A 17,866-nucleotide genomic window follows, 5' to 3' on the forward strand; every position below is an offset into this window, starting at 1 on the left:
GCAGATTCGATAGCAGGACAACACCTTACATTTCTCAGCCGCTTAGGAAAAGCGGCATTAAATCACCAAAGGAAGTCCTCATAAAACGAGTCGAAATCATCGTCCAATCGGTGTTGTCGGCCCGTCAGAAGATTCCTACGCAGAAGGAAATCAAACTCGGCAAACCCGAAATCGGAGAACCTACGACGAAATACCCTCCTTAATGTGTGTTGATGGGATAGCGTTGTTTCGTCCTTGAACGTGACAACTTGAACATAGTGATCTGAAAAACCTGCATGATAATTCAAAACATTTACGATCTGGGGCCTATCATTTCCACATATTACATAGTCAACGCTACTTTTGGATGTTCTGCCGTTGCAGTCGGTAAAAACTCTGGTAAAACTAAAATTTCCCAAGATAGAAAAGAAAGATCTCGTTGGCGCGGCGTCTGGTGAACACTCATCTTTATTGAAGTCACCGCAAATGAAAACATTGTCAAAATTAACGAGAACTAACGAAAGCATTTGTGTAAATCGGTTTTCAAATATCTCCAAATCACCGCTTACTGATCTGTATATACAGACAATGCATGTTCGACCATAAGAAGCGCCACAACACTCAAAATTAAACTCCTCGCACAAAAGCTCCAAGTATGAGATCCTGGAACATTCAGTTTCAATAGTTGATCTAACAAAAATCACACTACCACCGTGGATGTGATCCCTCCTACAGTATTCAGCCACTCGGGCGTAACCGCTCAAATTAAAACAATCTCTATCGTGCATTTCAGTGATCCAATGTTCCGTAAGACAAACAAAATCTGGGAAATCATTTCTGAGTAACAAAACGTCAATTAATGGGTACTTATTAGAGATACATTGAGTATTAAGATGCAAAACTTTCAGTGAATTAGGTTTACTTGCGTGGAGTGAACCCGCCTCAACAGAAGAGCCCAAATCAATCTGACGACCCTGTCCTGTGGGGATTCCCACGGGCGCCTCTTCGTCCAGGAAAAAAGTACCTCTTGACAAGCATTCCAGACGGCCAAAAATCTGCATTGTATAAGACATTCTCAAGAGAAGGATCAGCTCCTATTCTGAAGATGGAATTTGGTCCCTTAGTATCAAGTTTGACGATATCAAAAGTATATTCTGGTGTCTTAGAATTGAGGTAGTTGCGGACATCGTCAAAGGTAGTGCCAGCCTTGCATCTTCCGACATAGAGCCATATATTTCGCGGAGTGGCCGCAAAACCATCAGAAGTCTGGACACTGCCATTCCCAAAAATTACATTTCCCTTACCGGATGCCTTCGCTGGCTTTCGTACCCTGGATTTCTCAGGTTTTCCCCCAGCATCCGAAGTCGATGGTCGAGGAGACGACAGCAACACCGCATTAGTCATCATTCTGGTGGATGTGGGATCCGAAGATGAATTCTTATCAGCTTCCCTACGGTCCAGATGAACTGTGTCATGATTAACTTCAGCCATATGCAGTGCCAACAATCGCTCGTTTTTATTCTGCAGATCGTCGATTTTCGTTTCCAAAATACGAATGTGAGATCTTAACTCAGCTGTGGCTGTGTTTATTTTTTCTTCAATAAAATCCTTCAGAGCAGATATCACTGAACTAAGATGAGAGTCCTCGCTATCGTTTTGGCCTTTTAGGCGCAAATTGTATGAGGTTTTCGACAAATTCTTTAAAAGAAATCGTTAGGCACACATGCACAACCACTCGCTTCGACGTTCGAATCTGAATAATAAGCTTTACTTCCATTAAGTTTTTAGGTACAGAGTATCTAAAATAATCCTTCCCGGTGAAAATAGGGTTATAATTTTACATAGTTTATGTAAGCCCTGAGCTCATCCATGTTGTAGAGGTTGCTTTGCAGAAGCAACTTGAAAATGTTCCTCTTAAATATCTCCATATCATTTTCTGACCGATGTTTGGTCAACCGGTTGGGAATGTAAGCTGGCATCTGTTATAACAACAGGCATCTGCTTGACGATAGTCAGACAGGCATTTGTATATTAGAACAATCCGTCATAACAACGGTTTTCTGTAAAATAATTACCAATAATACAGATCTGTATAATGAGACATCGACAGTGTGGGCTTACAATCTGTTATAACAACAGCAGTCTGTTCAGCAAGGGGCCAAGGGTCCATCATCTGTTGTAGAAACGGGCATCAGACTGTAACAACAGGCATCTGTCCTAGCAGCGGGCATCTATCTGTACGTTGACAGACAGGCATCCGTACTGGGGACGGGCAAACCGTTTTTACAAACGGGCATCCATCTGTCTATTGACGGACAGGCATCCACCTGTCTATTAACAGAGGGCAATCCGTTTTTACAAACGGGCATCCACCTGTCTATTGACAGAGGGCAATCCGTTTTTACAAACGGGCATCCACCTTTCTATTGACAGAGGGCAATCCGTTTTTACAAACGGGCATCCACCTTTCTATTGACAGAGGGCAATCCGTTTTTACAAACGGGCATCCACCTTTCTATTGACAGAGGGCAATCCGTTTTTACAAACGGGCATCCACCTTTCTATTGACAGAGGGCAATCCGTTTTTACAAACGGGCATCCACCTGTCTATTGACAGAGGGCAATCCGTTTTTACAAACGGGCATCCACCTTTCTATTGACAGAGGGCAATCCGTTTTTACAAACGGGCATCCACCTGTCTATTGACAGAGGGCAATCCGTTCTTACAAACGGGCATCCACCTTTCTATTGACAGAAGGCAATCCGTTTTTACAAACGGGCATCCACCTTTCTATTGACAGAGGGCAATCCGTTTTTACAAACGGGCATCCACCTGTCTATTGACAGAGGGCAATCCGTTCTTACAAACGGGCATCCACCTTTCTATTGACAGAAGGCAATCCGTTTTTACAAACGGGCATCCACCTTTCTATTGACAGAGGGCAATCCGTTTTTACAAACGGGCATCCACCTTTCTATTGACAGAGGGCAATCCGTTTTTACAAACGGGCATCCACCTTTCTATTGACAGAGGGCAATCCGTTTTTACAAACGGGCATCCACCTGTCTATTGACAGAGGGCAATCCGTTTTTACAAACGGGCATCCACCTTTCTATTGACAGAGGGCAATCCGTTTTTACAAACGGGCATCCACCTGTCTATTGACAGAGGGCAATCCGTTCTTACAAACGGGCATCCACCTTTCTATTGACAGAAGGCAATCCGTTTTTACAAACGGGCATCCACCTTTCTATTGACAGAGGGCAATCCGTTATCCATCTGTACATTGACTGGGGACGGACAATCCGTTTTGAAAAAACGGGCATCTATATGTCTATTGACCGATAGCCACCCGTTTTAACAAGAGACATAAGTTAAAAACGGAAATGCAGGAGGCTTCGGGTTCTACTGCCTAAATATATATTTTAGTTATGATTCAAGCGTACCTTCTACAAAAGTCATCTCTAACAACTGTTTTGTGCTTCATCTGAAGGCGTACACGATTAGTTTGCATCTTTCTTCTGTCAATAAGTACGTAACTTGTTGAATCTTCTCAATTTCATTTCATTTCAAAATCTTTCTGATTTTCAACATATGCCTGAAGATGACCACAATTATGAATTGTAGTTTTTATTCATTTAGGAAGATTTGGAGCAGACACGAGAATAAATGAAGGAAATCAAATTTTTAGTCGAGGAATTCTTTTCAAAAAGGAATGCAGACGGGGAAAATGAAAATATTAATGCTTAAAAAATAACCTGATATATTTACATTATAGTTACATAACTTACAATTATTACTTGCTATTTGAATGAACAGATTTTCCATGAATTTTTAGGTAAACGTTTATTCTTATAACATGGTCCCACTTGTGTTACCAGTTTTCAAATGAACGGATTTTACATGCATCTCAAGATTAGCTTTTAAGCTTGTAGAATATTCACATGAGTGACATTTGTGTTTCTCGATGTTCAAATGTATAGAGTCAATATGATTTCTAAGTTGAATTTTTCTAATTGCAGCATAATCGCATAGATGACACTTGTGTTCCTTAATTTTCAAATGAGCAGATTTCATGTGTTCATCAAGTGCTCGCTTTGCACTCGCAGCATATTCACATAAGTTACACTTGTGCTCCTTAATTTTTAAATGAACAGATTTTATGTGAACGTCGAGGGATGCTTTCAAATTCGTAGCATATTCACAAAGGTGGCACCTGTGTTCCTTTATTTTTAAATGAACAGAGTTTATGTGCACTTTAAGGCATCTTTTGTCACTCACCGCATATTCACATAAGTGACACCCGTATTTCTTAATTTTTAAATGAACAGATTTTACATGTCGCTGGATATTATTTTTAAGGGTTGCTTCATAATCACATAAGTGACATTTGTGTTTCTTAATATCCGAATGAACAGTGATAACATGCTTTCGGAGATCGCATTTTCTACCTGTAACATAGTTGCAAAACTGACACCTGTTTTCCTTGATATTTAAATGAACACATTTTACATGTTCATCAACTTTCCGTTTTGCACTCGCACAAAATTCACATAAGTGACACTTGTATTTCTTAATATTCAAATGAACAGATTCTACATGTTGCTGGATATTAGTTGTATCATTGGCAGCATATTCGCATAGGTGACATTTGTGTTTTTTAATATCCAAGTGAACAGTGTCAAAATGCCTTCGAAGGTCCCCCTTTCTACATGTAACATAATCACAAATATTACACTTGTGTTCCTTAATTCCCAAATGAACAGATTTTACATGAAGGTTAAGGCTTGCTTTCCAATATGCAGCATATTTACAAAGGTGACATTTGTGTTTCTTGATTTCCAGATGAACACGCTCAACATGCATTTTAAGGTTCCTTTTGTTACTTGTAACAAACTCACATAGATGACACTTAATACTCAAATGAACAGATTTGATATGTAACGAAAGATCTTTTTCAGCATTGGTCTCAAAATCACACATATGACACTTTTGATTCTTGATAGTCCCAGGAAGAGTTTCATTGATCTCTAGATCAAATATTTGAGGCGTTTCTTCAGTGAAATAGACAGGTGAATCATTTGTATCACTTTCTATAACTAGGGAATTGGGGTTAGTTTCTTCATTCTTAACTATATATTCTTTTCTGTCATGAACTCCTTCTTCATCTATAAATTGTTCACAAATGTCCACATTTCCCAATTCAACATTACATTTCTTGTCATCTCCAGGACTTGCAATATGGTCATACTGTATGTGTTTATCGGGATATTTTTCTTCAGGATGATCAACCAAGTGACATTTGGTGAATTCACATTGAATAGTTTCAGATTTAATGCTTGTTGGATCTAATACTCGAGAAATTTCTTTGGTGAAAGAGTCAATTGATTGACTTTCATCCACTTCAATAACTGAAGAATTTGACTTATTTTCTTCATTCTCTATCATAAATTTTTCTCTATCGAGAACGCCTTCTTCGTTTACAAAGTGTTCGCATATGTCCATGATGAATTTTCTTCACTATGAAAGAGTAATCTTTTATTGAACTAAATCTAAGTACTGAGAGAAGAAAAATAAAAAATTTGAAAAGGAAAGAAAGCATAGAACCAAAGATTAATTCTTTGATAGAACATAACATATTAATGTTCTGTGATCACCACACAGAACACTAACCAGTTCCACAGAAAGCTGAGAAATTTTCTTACGGAGAGTAGACTGAGTAGAGAGAAGGAGAACGATCGCTGCTTTGAGACCACAGATTTTTTGTACCAATAGGGTAGTTCATACTTTTGCCAACAGGAGCGCTGGCCATCACGGGATGGCGAAATTTTGATTTAAATTAATTGTAGTTGGCTGAGTGAATTCTCTTCCTGGTGACAGATGATTAGAATATTATGCGTTCCGCCGTCATGTCGCGAGTACGAGGTATAACTTGCTCTCAATGTTCTCTCAAGATTGATAGGTATGACGATCCTATCGATTGCAAGATTTGTACACGCAGTTTTCATATCAAGTGTGTGAATATATCTGTGGAAAATTTCAATAAAATGCGTGAGGATGGACCCATAACCAATTGGATCTGTGATCGGTGTGAAACTTCTTCGGGATCCGCGGCTCTTCGAGGTGATTCATCCGAAATAGGTACTCCAATAAATGCCTTTATTAAAGGAGCAATTCAGGAGGCCCTTCATCCGCTGTATTCTGAAATAGCGAATTTGAAAAGCATAATTATCTCGCAGAATGCTCAAATGAACGCACTTATCGAGGAAATTCAATCTTTAAAAAAGATCAATAACAATACTACATCTGTGATAACAGCCGACCGGAATTCCCTTGATGATAAGAGTATGAAACACACGGAACCAAATTCAAGGGGCGTCGAACTGTCTGTTGATGTTTCTACGGAGTCGTCTCGACTTGGTGAAGGGGCTCCTCGAATTGTGAATAAAAATGTAGGATCCCAGGATAAGGTCGGTGCTTCAGAATGGACAACTGTTAAATCTAAAAGGAAGAAGTCGATTCAAAACCGACACGAAATACCTTCGGATGTTCATAAACAAAGAAAACGCAGTAGTCTCATAATTGGATCATCTAAGACTACTACTCTTATCAGTGCACCCAAAAAATATCTATCCCATATTCATGTCTCTCGTCTCGATCCATCAACTACAGTCGATGATATAAACAAATTTCTTAACGGGTCTATTCCGAACTTCATATGCGAACAACTAAAGTCGAAACAACCTGACATTTATTCTTCTTTCAAGTTGAGTTTTCCCTCAGAATATGTATCCCAATTGAATGATCCCACTTTCTGGCCCGAAGGTGTTACAGTGAACAAATTTTTTTTAAGTCGGCGCCGAGCAGAACCTACAAGTTTGTGAATTCTAACAATTCTTTCGACATTCAAACATCTACAAGACTGAAAATAATCCAGTTAAATACTCAAAGTATTTCTAACAAGTTCACTACTTTGGAGATGTTCCTTGGCTCTATGAAACCTGACTTCGTCAGCGTGGCCGAACATTGGTGCTCACCGGAGCAGATTCCTCACATGTCCATCCCAGGATACAAGATTGGTGCCTATTACTCTAGGGGCTCTCGAATACATGGAGGATGTGCAATTTATGTGCTTTCCGAACTTCAAGTTGAGCAATTGAACCTTGATAAGTTTTCAGTTGAAATGCACTGTGAAATGTGCGGGGTTAGGTATAATTTCGGTATGTCATCATTCTGCGTTATCAGTATTTATCGTCCCCCAACTGGCAATATTCATTTATTTTTGAATATCCTACAGTATGTACTGAATTACTGTATCTCGAAGTATGGAATAGTGTTCTTATGTGGTGATTTAAACGTGAATTACCTGGACGATGGGGATTTATCACGTCAGCTGCTCGAGGATTTATTTATTAGTCTGAACCTATTCGTTGGCTCCTCAGAGCCCACAAGAGTTTTCACAAATAAGCATGGGATAACATCTTCCAGCAAAGTTGATTATATTGTAACTAATACTGATAAGTCTCTTGTGAATGTTACAGTTGTTGAACCATTTATTAGCGATCACAGAGCAGTGGTCCTTGAATACGTCAATCGCCCAGTAGAGAAAACCAATAGGGAGATTAAAACAATCAGAATGGTTTCTCAAAATAATCTCAATGAACTCAATTCATTGATTTCCAACATTGATTTCAATAGTATTAACTCTCCAACCGTTGATCAAAAATTCCAAAATTTCATCGATATATTGAAATCCAAAATTGAGATTGCTTGTCCTTTGAAAAAATTGAACCCTAATTTATCAAGAAGACCACAATGGGTTAACCATCGGTTACTTCAAGCCAGAGACCATTTACGTAATTTGCACTGGTTGGCTCTAAATTTAAATTCGCCGAGGGTTAATGTTCAATACCGAAAAGCCAAGTCTGATTACGTTCGGCTGGTCAAAAATACGAAAATTGAGTATAACAGAAATTTCATTTTAGAATCTGCAAATACTAACAAAGCAGTTTGGAAACTGGTTAAGCATGAACACGGCACAGTTAGTACTCGGAAGCATATTACACTAACCCTCGACGATAAAAAGCTATCTTCCCCTCAGGAAGTGGCTGATGCATTCGTGAATTACTTTAGTCAGGTGAATAGGCTGGCGCTGAGCAACTATTATGGTAACTCTATGTCAAACAAGTGTACCACTCACAAATTGATGAATCATAATTTTTTTTTCTTTCCTGTACTGCCAGATGAAGTTTGCAACACCATTGTCAGTTTAAAGAATAGTAGTAGCAGTGGTCATGACGGAATATCTGCCAGAATTTTAAAATCAATCTCCCCTCTAATTGCGGAATATTTCTCCGATCTCGTGAACGAATCGATTTCCACAGGCCTTTTTCCATCTGCCCTTAAGTTAGCTAGGGTTTTACCTATCCATAAGAAAGACGACATCGATAACATAGCGAATTATAGACCAATCTCCATACTTAGTCAGCTTTCCAAGGTGTTCGAAAGAATTGTATATAAGCGAATGCATGATTACTTGTCTCAGTTTTCCATCCTAACTAGTAGGCAGCATGGCTTCAGAATTGGTCGATCCACCCAGACTGCGAGCTGTGAATTTGTGGAGTACGTCTATGAGTGCTTGGACAGTGGTTCCTACGTCGCCGGCCTGTTCTTTGACCTTTCGCGGGCCTTCGACTGCCTTAATCACCATTTCATCTTAGACAAGTTGTACCAAATAGGTTTCCGGGGTATATTTCTGGACTGGATCAACAGCTATCTTACTAATAGAAAAAATTATGTTCAAATCAACAACTATGAATCTCAAGAATATGAGTCTGATCTAGGCGTACCTCAAGGATCGGTTCTTGGACCGCTGCTCTTTATACTCTTCATTAATGAGTTGCCTGATTATATTATTGCTTCTATAATAATTCTTTTTGCCGACGACACTTCCGTAGCAATCAAAGCAATTAGTTTAATGGAACTTAAATCACTCTGTGAAATTGTAATTCAAAGCTTTATTGATTGGTGTCACAAAAACTCATTAATAGTTAACTTTAATAAAACCCAAATAGTTAAATTTCAAATTCGTAACCAAGCTTCTGAACCTTTTGTTATTGTAAACCAGAATGGCAATTTGCAGTCAACGGAATGTGTGAAATTTCTGGGCTTGTATTTGGACACACATTTGAGATGGCATGATCATATCGATCACATTTGTAAAAAAATCAACAGTTCATACTATGCAATATTGCGACTAAAGAGTGCACTTCCAGCTGATGCTTTGCTGGGTATTTATTACAGTATGGTTTACAGCCATTTGAGTTATAATGTTGTGTTATGGGGTAACTCAACAAATAGCATTAGGGCGTTCAGGGCCCAGAAAAAAACAATCCGACTTATTTTCAACTTAAGACCTCAGGATTCATGTAGACCAGTTTTCAAGGAACATAAGATTTTGACTTTCCCCTGTATTTACATCTTACAGTGTCTTTTATATATACGTTCTAATTTGAATCATTTGAATAAGTGTTCCGACTTCCATGAATATGAGACGAGACATAAGGAAATACTGTGCATACCAAAACATAACACTGCCAAGTATGAATTGTCACCATCATTCACAGGCATCAAACTTTATAATAAATTGCCCAACTCTTATAGAATTATGAACGATAGGCAATTCAAAAATCATGTTAAATCATTACTGCTTGATAAATGTTTCTATAGCATACCTGAATTTTTTTTGTATAAATTTTGATTGATCAGTTTATTTTTCTCTCGATCTATCGAGTTATTTCTTCTTGTACGTGTCCTATACATTTTTTTCAAATGTCTGAAAGGATTGAAATATATTATTATTATTATTATTATTATTATTATTATAAGGCCTGTTCGTAGTGTGGTTCACAACGGTTGTGAACTGTACAGAGCAAGCGCAAATGCATTTTCGCTACCCTAAAATGGAATTGCGCTTGCTCTGTACAGTTCACAACCGTTGCAAACCACTCTACGAACAAACCTTTGTTTTCAATTTTTGATAAGAGAACAACCATGGTGAAATGTTGAAGAGTGCGCTAGTGTAAGAGTGTTTTGGCATCGGAAAGAAAAGGAGAATAAAATTTCCGAGTGCATTTTTGAGAGAAAATTGGAAAAAACCTTACCTCATGAATCTACTCTGAATCAATTTGTGTGTCAAGAGCACTTTTGCGATGAAGATATCAAAAAAGATGATGGAGTCATTATGAAAGAAATCGAAATTGTCATCCCTCGTGAGAAGTGGACTCTTCTGAACAGAGACAACTTGTTGTCTCTGCTTCTGAATAAGAATTTCTAACCAATAAAACTACATGATTCAGAAGTAGTTATTCTTGAAGAATTTTGTTGGCATAACATAATATATCGTTTATAACGGTTCTCAACTGAACAATGGAAACGGAATGTACTCTAATGCCTAAGTTTTAAATCTGAGATTGTTACCTTTTGTTGTCTTTATGTGTACTAACCCTCACTGCGAATTTATATTGAAATGTATATAATTTTGAAGATTACAGTAAAGTAACTAACATACCTGTTTTTAATAAATAATGATAAACAAACGTAGGTAGAATTTTTTTGATCAGTGATTTCTTTTGAATTTCATTTGATTTCTTCATTTATTATGAATGAATAAAGCTGATAACATAGTACCCTCTATAATTTGACTTGTATTTTATTGCATATAATTCAGAGAACTCATATTTAATATAGATTTGAAGAAAGGTATTTCAAAAATAATCAGAAAAACCACAATGACACATCATCTAAAATAAAATGAAGGCTGTTCATTTAATATTGACGATAAAATCCCCACCCCTTATCGATAAACGTAGCGATCGCAGCGACTCCTAGTCTACGTTCCTCGTTTTCGGGGACGGCGATCCAAAGATATCTTTGCGGCGATCGTTCTCCTTCTCTCTCTCTCTACTCTCCATAGTTTTTCTCGGAGACATCTATGGTTGTTCTCAGAGACAAGAGACTTTCCCTTTCTCTATGGTTGTTCTCAAAGAATCTTAACCATAGATCTAGTAATAAACTATTAGGTCTATGCAGAGACAACAGAGGTTGTCTCTGGGTCTATGCTTTTAACCTCTCATCATACGGATATAAACAACGTAAAAAATAACCAGTATTGAAGAACTTTAAATAAAACAAAGATTATAGATCTCTCTATAATCTTTGAAATTAAATAGAGTGTTTACCGATTTTAATATTCATCATTTAAATCCAGATCCACAACTACCAAAAATAGATATGGGTGAACATTGTATTGTTATTGAAGATGCTGATATTGATGAGTGAGTATTTACATTTACATATTGTGTTTCCATTATGCCGGATTTGTTAACTCAACTGAATTAGTCGTCTTGAATTCTCTGAGATTCAGAGATCGAATAAGGCAAGGTAAATGGTTAAACAATTTTATGTCCTTTATTGTCCTGTGTTTTTCGGTACTCCTCCACTTCGAGTATGGTTGTTATGAATTATGATTATTTTGTGATGCTTTTCTCTTCCTCCCTAATATACATATAATAAGTTTCAAGAATAAAAATACAAGACAGTGTGGGAATACTATTTTGTTATTAAACTGGTCTACAAGACGACCTTGGAGTTATATTATAGATCATGCGCAAAATCCACTTTTGGACAATGAAGACCCTATCATCTACTGAAAAATTTCCCCAAAGAAGGATGTTGTAAGATAAATGACCAAACACCAAGCTGTAATAGATATTGCTCAACGATGACAGTGGGAAAGCTAGTGTTCTACTCCACTTATAGCAAAGAACGAGATATTTAATCTGCTACACCCCAAATCAATATGATCGAACTATCTCTAATTGAACAAAGCATCTCTTGTCCCTGTGGTACTCTGTTCAGAGTTAAGAGTGAACTCAGATGACTTTGACATTTACTGGTTCTTCATAGACCTAATAATATATTAAAGAGATATGGGTGGTTATGCGGTAATGGAATAAGGTCTTGCACTATCTGTCTCAGATTTTAGTCGTTTGGAAGATACGAATTAGCGTAAGCAACGAATGATCGGTAAATGTCTAAGTTTGTTGTCGACGTAGGTTTCTAAAAGACCCGTTTGCACCAAACGCACTTAGTGTTAAGTGTCCCTTAAAATGAACCCTTAACTCAAATTACGTTGCACCAACTGTTAAGTGACATTTAAATGGCTAAAGCTAGCCTTAAATTTAAGCGCTCCTGTAATGACCACTTAGATATTTAAGGGCGGGATTCTAACCTAGAATAATTTGTTGAACTGGCTGCAGAACTTCCCATTTTTGATGGATTCTGAAAATTGAATGAATTAATTACTGAATACCAAGCCTTTTCTTTTGCCTTTATTGTAATACCATCAGTCTTTTTCAATTTTCAATTTGGTGTCACAAATCATACTATAGTTAGCAACAAACTCTTTTCTTCTGTTGAGAAGTTGAGTGTCCTTCGTAAATTACCACCACTTGCTTAGCAATCATTCACCGTATTCGTACTAACAAGACCCAAGACCTTACAAAGAAAGTGTTGTACTTATGTAAACTTAGGTACCTTTTATTTGACAATCCTTATCATTATCAATATTAATGCTAATTCAACAACAAAAAGTTGTTACTCTTTGATAATATTATAATAATTTACTTGACACTGACTGACAGGATAATAAAGTTAGGTTAATGAAATGACAACGATCATCGGCAACCGGCCAACCAATGAAAGGGCTTTTTTGTACTAGGATGAAGTTGCACCAAAATAAAAAACAGAAATATCACTAGATATAAAAACTTAAGGGCCCCTTACTTAAGATTCTGTTAAGCCACAGTCGTGCAACTGGGAATAAAATTAAGCGTCCCTTAACTTTAAACGACACTTAGTCGAGTAGGTACTCATTTTAAGGGGGATTGGTGCAAACGGGCCTAAGGCTTTTTGGGTTGATTTTATGCTGTTTTTGTGGATTATGTGCGTTTATATGGATGCATATTCACAGAAATTTTTGTTTGATTAAACTGTATTGTAAATACCTCTCCATAGTGATGATTTCATAATTTTAAAATTTATGGACATGGACCTGTAAATGGGCGCTATGCATAGTTACCAAGAAAACTTTGGAATTGATTTTGGTATTCAATATTGGAGCTTCGTTATATCTTCTGGAGGATATTTGTGTGTATTGTCTTACTGAAATCAAGCCATAAGCCAATGTCCAATCTAGATGTCTCTACTTTTGTGAGTCTTGATAAAAAAAATCTCGAATTGAACCCTTTTATTTCCTATTAAAAACTAGTTACATAGTTCATAATGATCCATATGAGATTGAAATAGGTACTCAGAATTAAACACTATTTGAAAATTTCTATTTTTTTCACACTTCCTTTCATGTGACCCATTAATGGGGAATTCTCCTCAATTTGGGTTATCACAGCATATCCAAGATTAAACTGAATAATAGGGAATAAACGGTTGAAATAACCATTTCCCAAAAAAAATTATTGTAAGCACTTAAAAATGAAAAATAAAAATGAGTATTCAAAGTTCAAAGCGTCTTGTGACAATTGCACAAGCTGGCAATATCGACTGTAATATGCCTTGATAATTAAGGACAACAAATGCATTATCTTGATGAGATAGACAAAGATGGCTGTCTATGAAGTCTGCGACGAACGAGGAAGGTTCGGAAGGTAGTAAAATTTTATGGGATTTTTATGGCCGGTTGCAGTTGAAGCTCGCCAGTGAGTACGCGCCTGTAAATAAACAGCTGTTATTTTATAAACAAGCTGATCGGACATTGTTCATTTCATTGTCTTGTATGCGCTGTTGCCAAATCATAAACTCCGCACAGAGCGATTTAAATTTTAAAACCCCATATTTGAAGGATGATTTTGAATAGTTTCCGCGGTAAATTTGAAAAAATAATTAATGAAACTCATAATTATTCAGTTTAAACTTGCATATGCAGTGATAACCCAAATTGAGGAGAATTCTCCATTCTTATAAATAGATCTTGAACGCAACAATAAAAAAGAGCATTTCTGATATGGTGTTAACGATTAAAGTAACGCTTTAACGTTTAACGAAGTCAACTTTTTTAGTAACGGACGAGCGATTAACGAAGTTGATTGTCTGATTAACGGTGCCCAGCTATGCCCTTTGATTCAATTGACTCAGAAAGTCTAATTTATTTCAGAGTGAAGTTAGAAGAAAAACCAGAGATCATAGACATATGCGAACACTTCATAGATGAAGAAGGAGTTTACGATAGAGAAGAATTTATAATAAAGAACGAAGGAAGTTGCACGAATTCCTCAGGTGTAGAAGTTGATGCAAATCAGTCAACTGCCTTTTTCAACAGAAAAATCCCTCAAGTATTTGATCCCACAACCATCAAATCTGAACCGGTTCACATGGACCAGTGTGAATTTCCTAAATGTCACTTGGTTGATACAGGGAAAGAAAAATATCTCGATAAATCCACACAGTATGATCATAATGATCATACCTACTGTTGCAAATATGACGAGAAAAGTCATGTCAAATCAGAAATCTTAGAATTTGTCGAACAATTTATAGACAATGAAGGAGTTCATGGCAGAGAAGAATATATAATTGAGAATGAAAAAATGAACTCAAATTCCCTACTTATTGAAGACAATTCAAATCAATCACCTGCCTCTTTTAACGAAGAAATGCCTCCAGTATTAGCAACAGGCATAAAATCTGATATGTTTAACTTAGGAGTTGTGGACACTTGTGAACAATTTATAGACGAAGAAGGTGTTCACGATAGAGAAGAATATATAATTGAAAATGAAAAAATTAACCCAAACTCCCTAATTAGAGAAGGTGATGCAAATCAATCACCTGCCCTTTTCATCAAAGAAACGCCTCAAATATTTGATCTAGAGAATGATGAAGCTCTTCCTGTGACTATCAACAATCAAGAGTGTCATATGTGTGATTTTGAGACCAATGATGAAAAAGACCTTGCGTTACATATCAAATCTGTTCATTCGAATATTAAGTGTCATTTATGTGAGTATGTTACTAGCAGAAAAAGGGACTTTCTAATGCATGTCGAGCGTGTTCATCTGGATAGGAAGAAACAAGAATGTTACATTTCTGGATATGCTGCACATTTGAAAACTAAGGAACACAAGTGTCACTTATGTAAATATACTGGGAGTGCTAAATGGGCCCTTGAGAGACATATAAAATCAGTTCATTTGAAAATTAAGAAACACAAGTGCAATTTATGTGAATATGCTGCGAGTGAAAAAAATGATCTTGAAAAACATATAAAATCAGTTCATTTGAAAACTAAGGAATACAAGTGTCACTTATGTGAATATGCTTCAAGTGAAAAAAGTGCTCTTGAAAAACATATAAAATCAGTTCATTTGAAAATTAAGGAACACAAATGCAACTTATGTGAATATGCTGGGAGTGCTAAGCGTGACCTTGAAAGACATATAAAATCAGTTCATTTGAAAACTAAGGAATACAAGTGTCACTTATGTGAATATGCTTCAAGTGAAAAAGGTGCTCTTGAAAAACATATAAAATCAGTTCATTTGAAAATTAAGGAACACAAATGCAACTTATGTGAATATGCTGCGAGTCAAAAACAGACTCTTCGAAGGCATTTTGACACTGTTCATTTGAAAATTAAGGAACACAAATGATAAAAGTATTATCCAGCGACTTGTAGAATCTGTTCATATGAATATTAAGAAATACAAATGTCACTTATGTGAATATGGTGCGAGTGTTAAGAATAGACTTGATTATCACGTGAAATATGTTCATTTGAAAATTAGGGATTGGGGAACACAAGTGTCATCTGTGTGAGTATGCTGCAAGTACAAAAAATGTCCTCAAAAAACATTTTTACTCTATTCATTTGAACATCAACGAGATATTAATGTCACTCATGTGAATATGAATAATTCATTGGAAAACTGGTAACAGGTGGGAGCATGTTACAAGCATAAACGATACTTAAATAGTCGTGGAAAATCTGTCCATTCAAATAGCAAGTAACAATTGTCAGTCAGTGAGTATATTGTAAATAATTGAGGTTATTTTTAAGCATTGATATTTTCATTTTCCCCCTCTACATTCCTTCTTGAAAAGAATCCCTCAACTAAAAATTCCGGACAAAAGTTCATATAGACTTCTTTTCTTAAAAATTGTCTCAGGAATATGTCGCTTATATTTTAACGTACTTATGTTACTTCCCTATATGTATATATACTCGCAACAAACATGTATGTTCAAACTTTGTATAACCTATTCTGTAACCAAAATACTAGAGATTATTTCGAAAAAAATTGGGCTTCAGAGACCTTCAGTTGGATTTGCTTTCTCCCAACAGATAAACATTAAAAGACTTATGTCAAATTCGTATTGTTTATTTTTGTGTACTTCTTTTATACATTCCAGTTTTATAATATTTTCAACTATGGCTATAGAATTTCATAAGTGAGGGAATAAAGGAGCAACTTAAATGAAAATTTATAATTAACTGTCCTCCAAAAATGGAAAAGAAGACCTAGAACCTTTGTTACAAAGTACAAATACTAAAAATGGCCAAAAAATTAGTTAGATAAGTGAGTCAACACATTAAAAAAATTGATGAAAAAAAATGGAAATTTATGAAACACTCTTTTGGACTTCCATAACTTTTGTGAAGTTGTGTGATTTTTTGCACCACTTTCTTTTGAAGAACTGACATAGTTATATGATTTTGTTCAAAGAAAAAAATTATTCAGAACTTTCAGAATGGATCTACAGAATACTATATCATCTTAAAGTTTAAAAATAGATTTAGATATGTTGAAATATACTGGATACTCCATATGAAAAATAAGATTTTTCGGTAGAAACACCTTTGGAAACTGATTATATATACAACGGAAATATGTGTAGGTATGAAATATGAGCGAATCGATCAGCAAACATACATTCGGGAAATTTGATCCGATCACGAGCACTTTATAAAGTTTATACCGGGTACAGTGAAAAATCAAAGGTTGTTCGATAAAATGCGCCAACCAGAACTGACGAAATGGATACTAAGGATGACCTCGCGAAGTGAAATGACTTGCTATACGGTATCGGGATGTAATTAATTGTATTTCTCCAGAAATGAAAGAAACACAACCAGGCGGATCTACTCGAGACTTTTATTCACTACCCCAAGGGCTACGCTCCATGACTGATAGCGAAGAAAAGGTCTATTTTGAGCGCAACTACGGGATTTCACTGACGACGAGCGGTATCTCTTATTCTCTACACCAAGGGCTTACGCACCATGACTGATAAAAAGGAAGAGATTTCTATTTCAACACTTATGACGCGAGAACACGAACAGGGGGTGTTGACGGGACTTTCCCTTCACTACCCCAAGGGCTTGCGCACCATGACTGATAGCGAAGGGAAAAGTCAGACTCGCGAAACAGGGTGAAGTACGACAAAAGATAACAAAAAGCGATACAGACAGCAGTGTCAAAGAAGTAACCGGTGTAGGTCTAATAAAGAAACTGAACGGTATAGACGGGGACCTACCTCCTTTATTCAAGGCACTCGCGGAAAAAAATAAAAATTAATTTCTAAGAGCACTACCTTCATAACGAAAAAATTTATTCTAAATTCTTAGACAAGAGAAAAGAGAGTAAAGACATCAAGTGACAAAAGGGACCGTCGCGGGGGAAAATCTGCTTCAGAGGCAAATCCCCCACACGTCAAAAGTCTGAAAATTCCAGAATGCGACAAGAATGAAAAACGTCGTCAGCTCCGGTTTATCTCATATCAACATCAGAAAAACGTCGAAATCTTCAACGG

General features: G+C 36.6%; 2 protein-coding genes across 6 annotated transcripts in view; one reads left to right on the forward strand and one right to left on the reverse strand.

Moving 5' to 3' along the window:
- Positions 1–3,726: 3,726 nt before the first annotated feature.
- On the reverse strand, positions 3,727–17,697 carry LOC123306307 (zinc finger protein 711-like). 2 transcript variants are annotated; one of them, XM_044888250.1, is made up of 2 exons: positions 17,681–17,697; positions 3,727–5,553 (listed from the first exon to the last, which is right to left on the reverse strand). In XM_044888250.1, the coding sequence occupies exon 2, from the start codon at positions 5,483–5,485 to the stop codon at positions 3,833–3,835; it is 1,653 nt and encodes a 550-aa protein (XP_044744185.1). In that variant the 5' UTR covers positions 5,486–5,553; positions 17,681–17,697; the 3' UTR covers positions 3,727–3,832. The 2 variants fall into 2 exon arrangements, with proteins under 2 accessions (XP_044744185.1, XP_044744184.1); XM_044888249.1 differs by lacking the exon at positions 17,681–17,697 and adding an exon at positions 5,815–5,830 and having other exon boundaries at positions 3,727–5,562.
- The window catches only part of LOC123306304 (zinc finger autosomal protein-like), a 29,248-nt gene continuing 22,483 nt past the window's right edge, over positions 11,102–17,866 (forward strand). The window contains exons 1-3 of one of the 4 annotated variants that reach the window (XM_044888238.1): positions 11,102–11,164; positions 11,203–11,316; positions 14,211–15,687. In XM_044888238.1, coding sequence (XP_044744173.1) covers positions 11,273–11,316; positions 14,211–15,687 — 1,521 coding nt within the window. In that variant the 5' untranslated portion in view covers positions 11,102–11,164; positions 11,203–11,272. Of the gene's footprint in view, positions 11,317–14,210; positions 16,112–17,866 lie in introns of those variants that run through there. The other 3 variants (XM_044888239.1, XM_044888241.1, XM_044888242.1) reach the window with 3 other exon arrangements.

The sequence above is a fragment of the Coccinella septempunctata genome, chromosome 2, assembly GCF_907165205.1.
Source record: "Coccinella septempunctata chromosome 2, icCocSept1.1, whole genome shotgun sequence".
In the NCBI taxonomy this organism is placed as follows: domain Eukaryota; kingdom Metazoa; phylum Arthropoda; class Insecta; order Coleoptera; family Coccinellidae; genus Coccinella; species Coccinella septempunctata.

What these genes read in the sequence shown, in the direction of transcription:
- LOC123306307 (XM_044888250.1), bottom strand. Translation starts at nt 5,485, where the DNA reads ATGGACATATGCGAACACTTTGTAAACGAAGAAGGCGTTCTCGATAGA.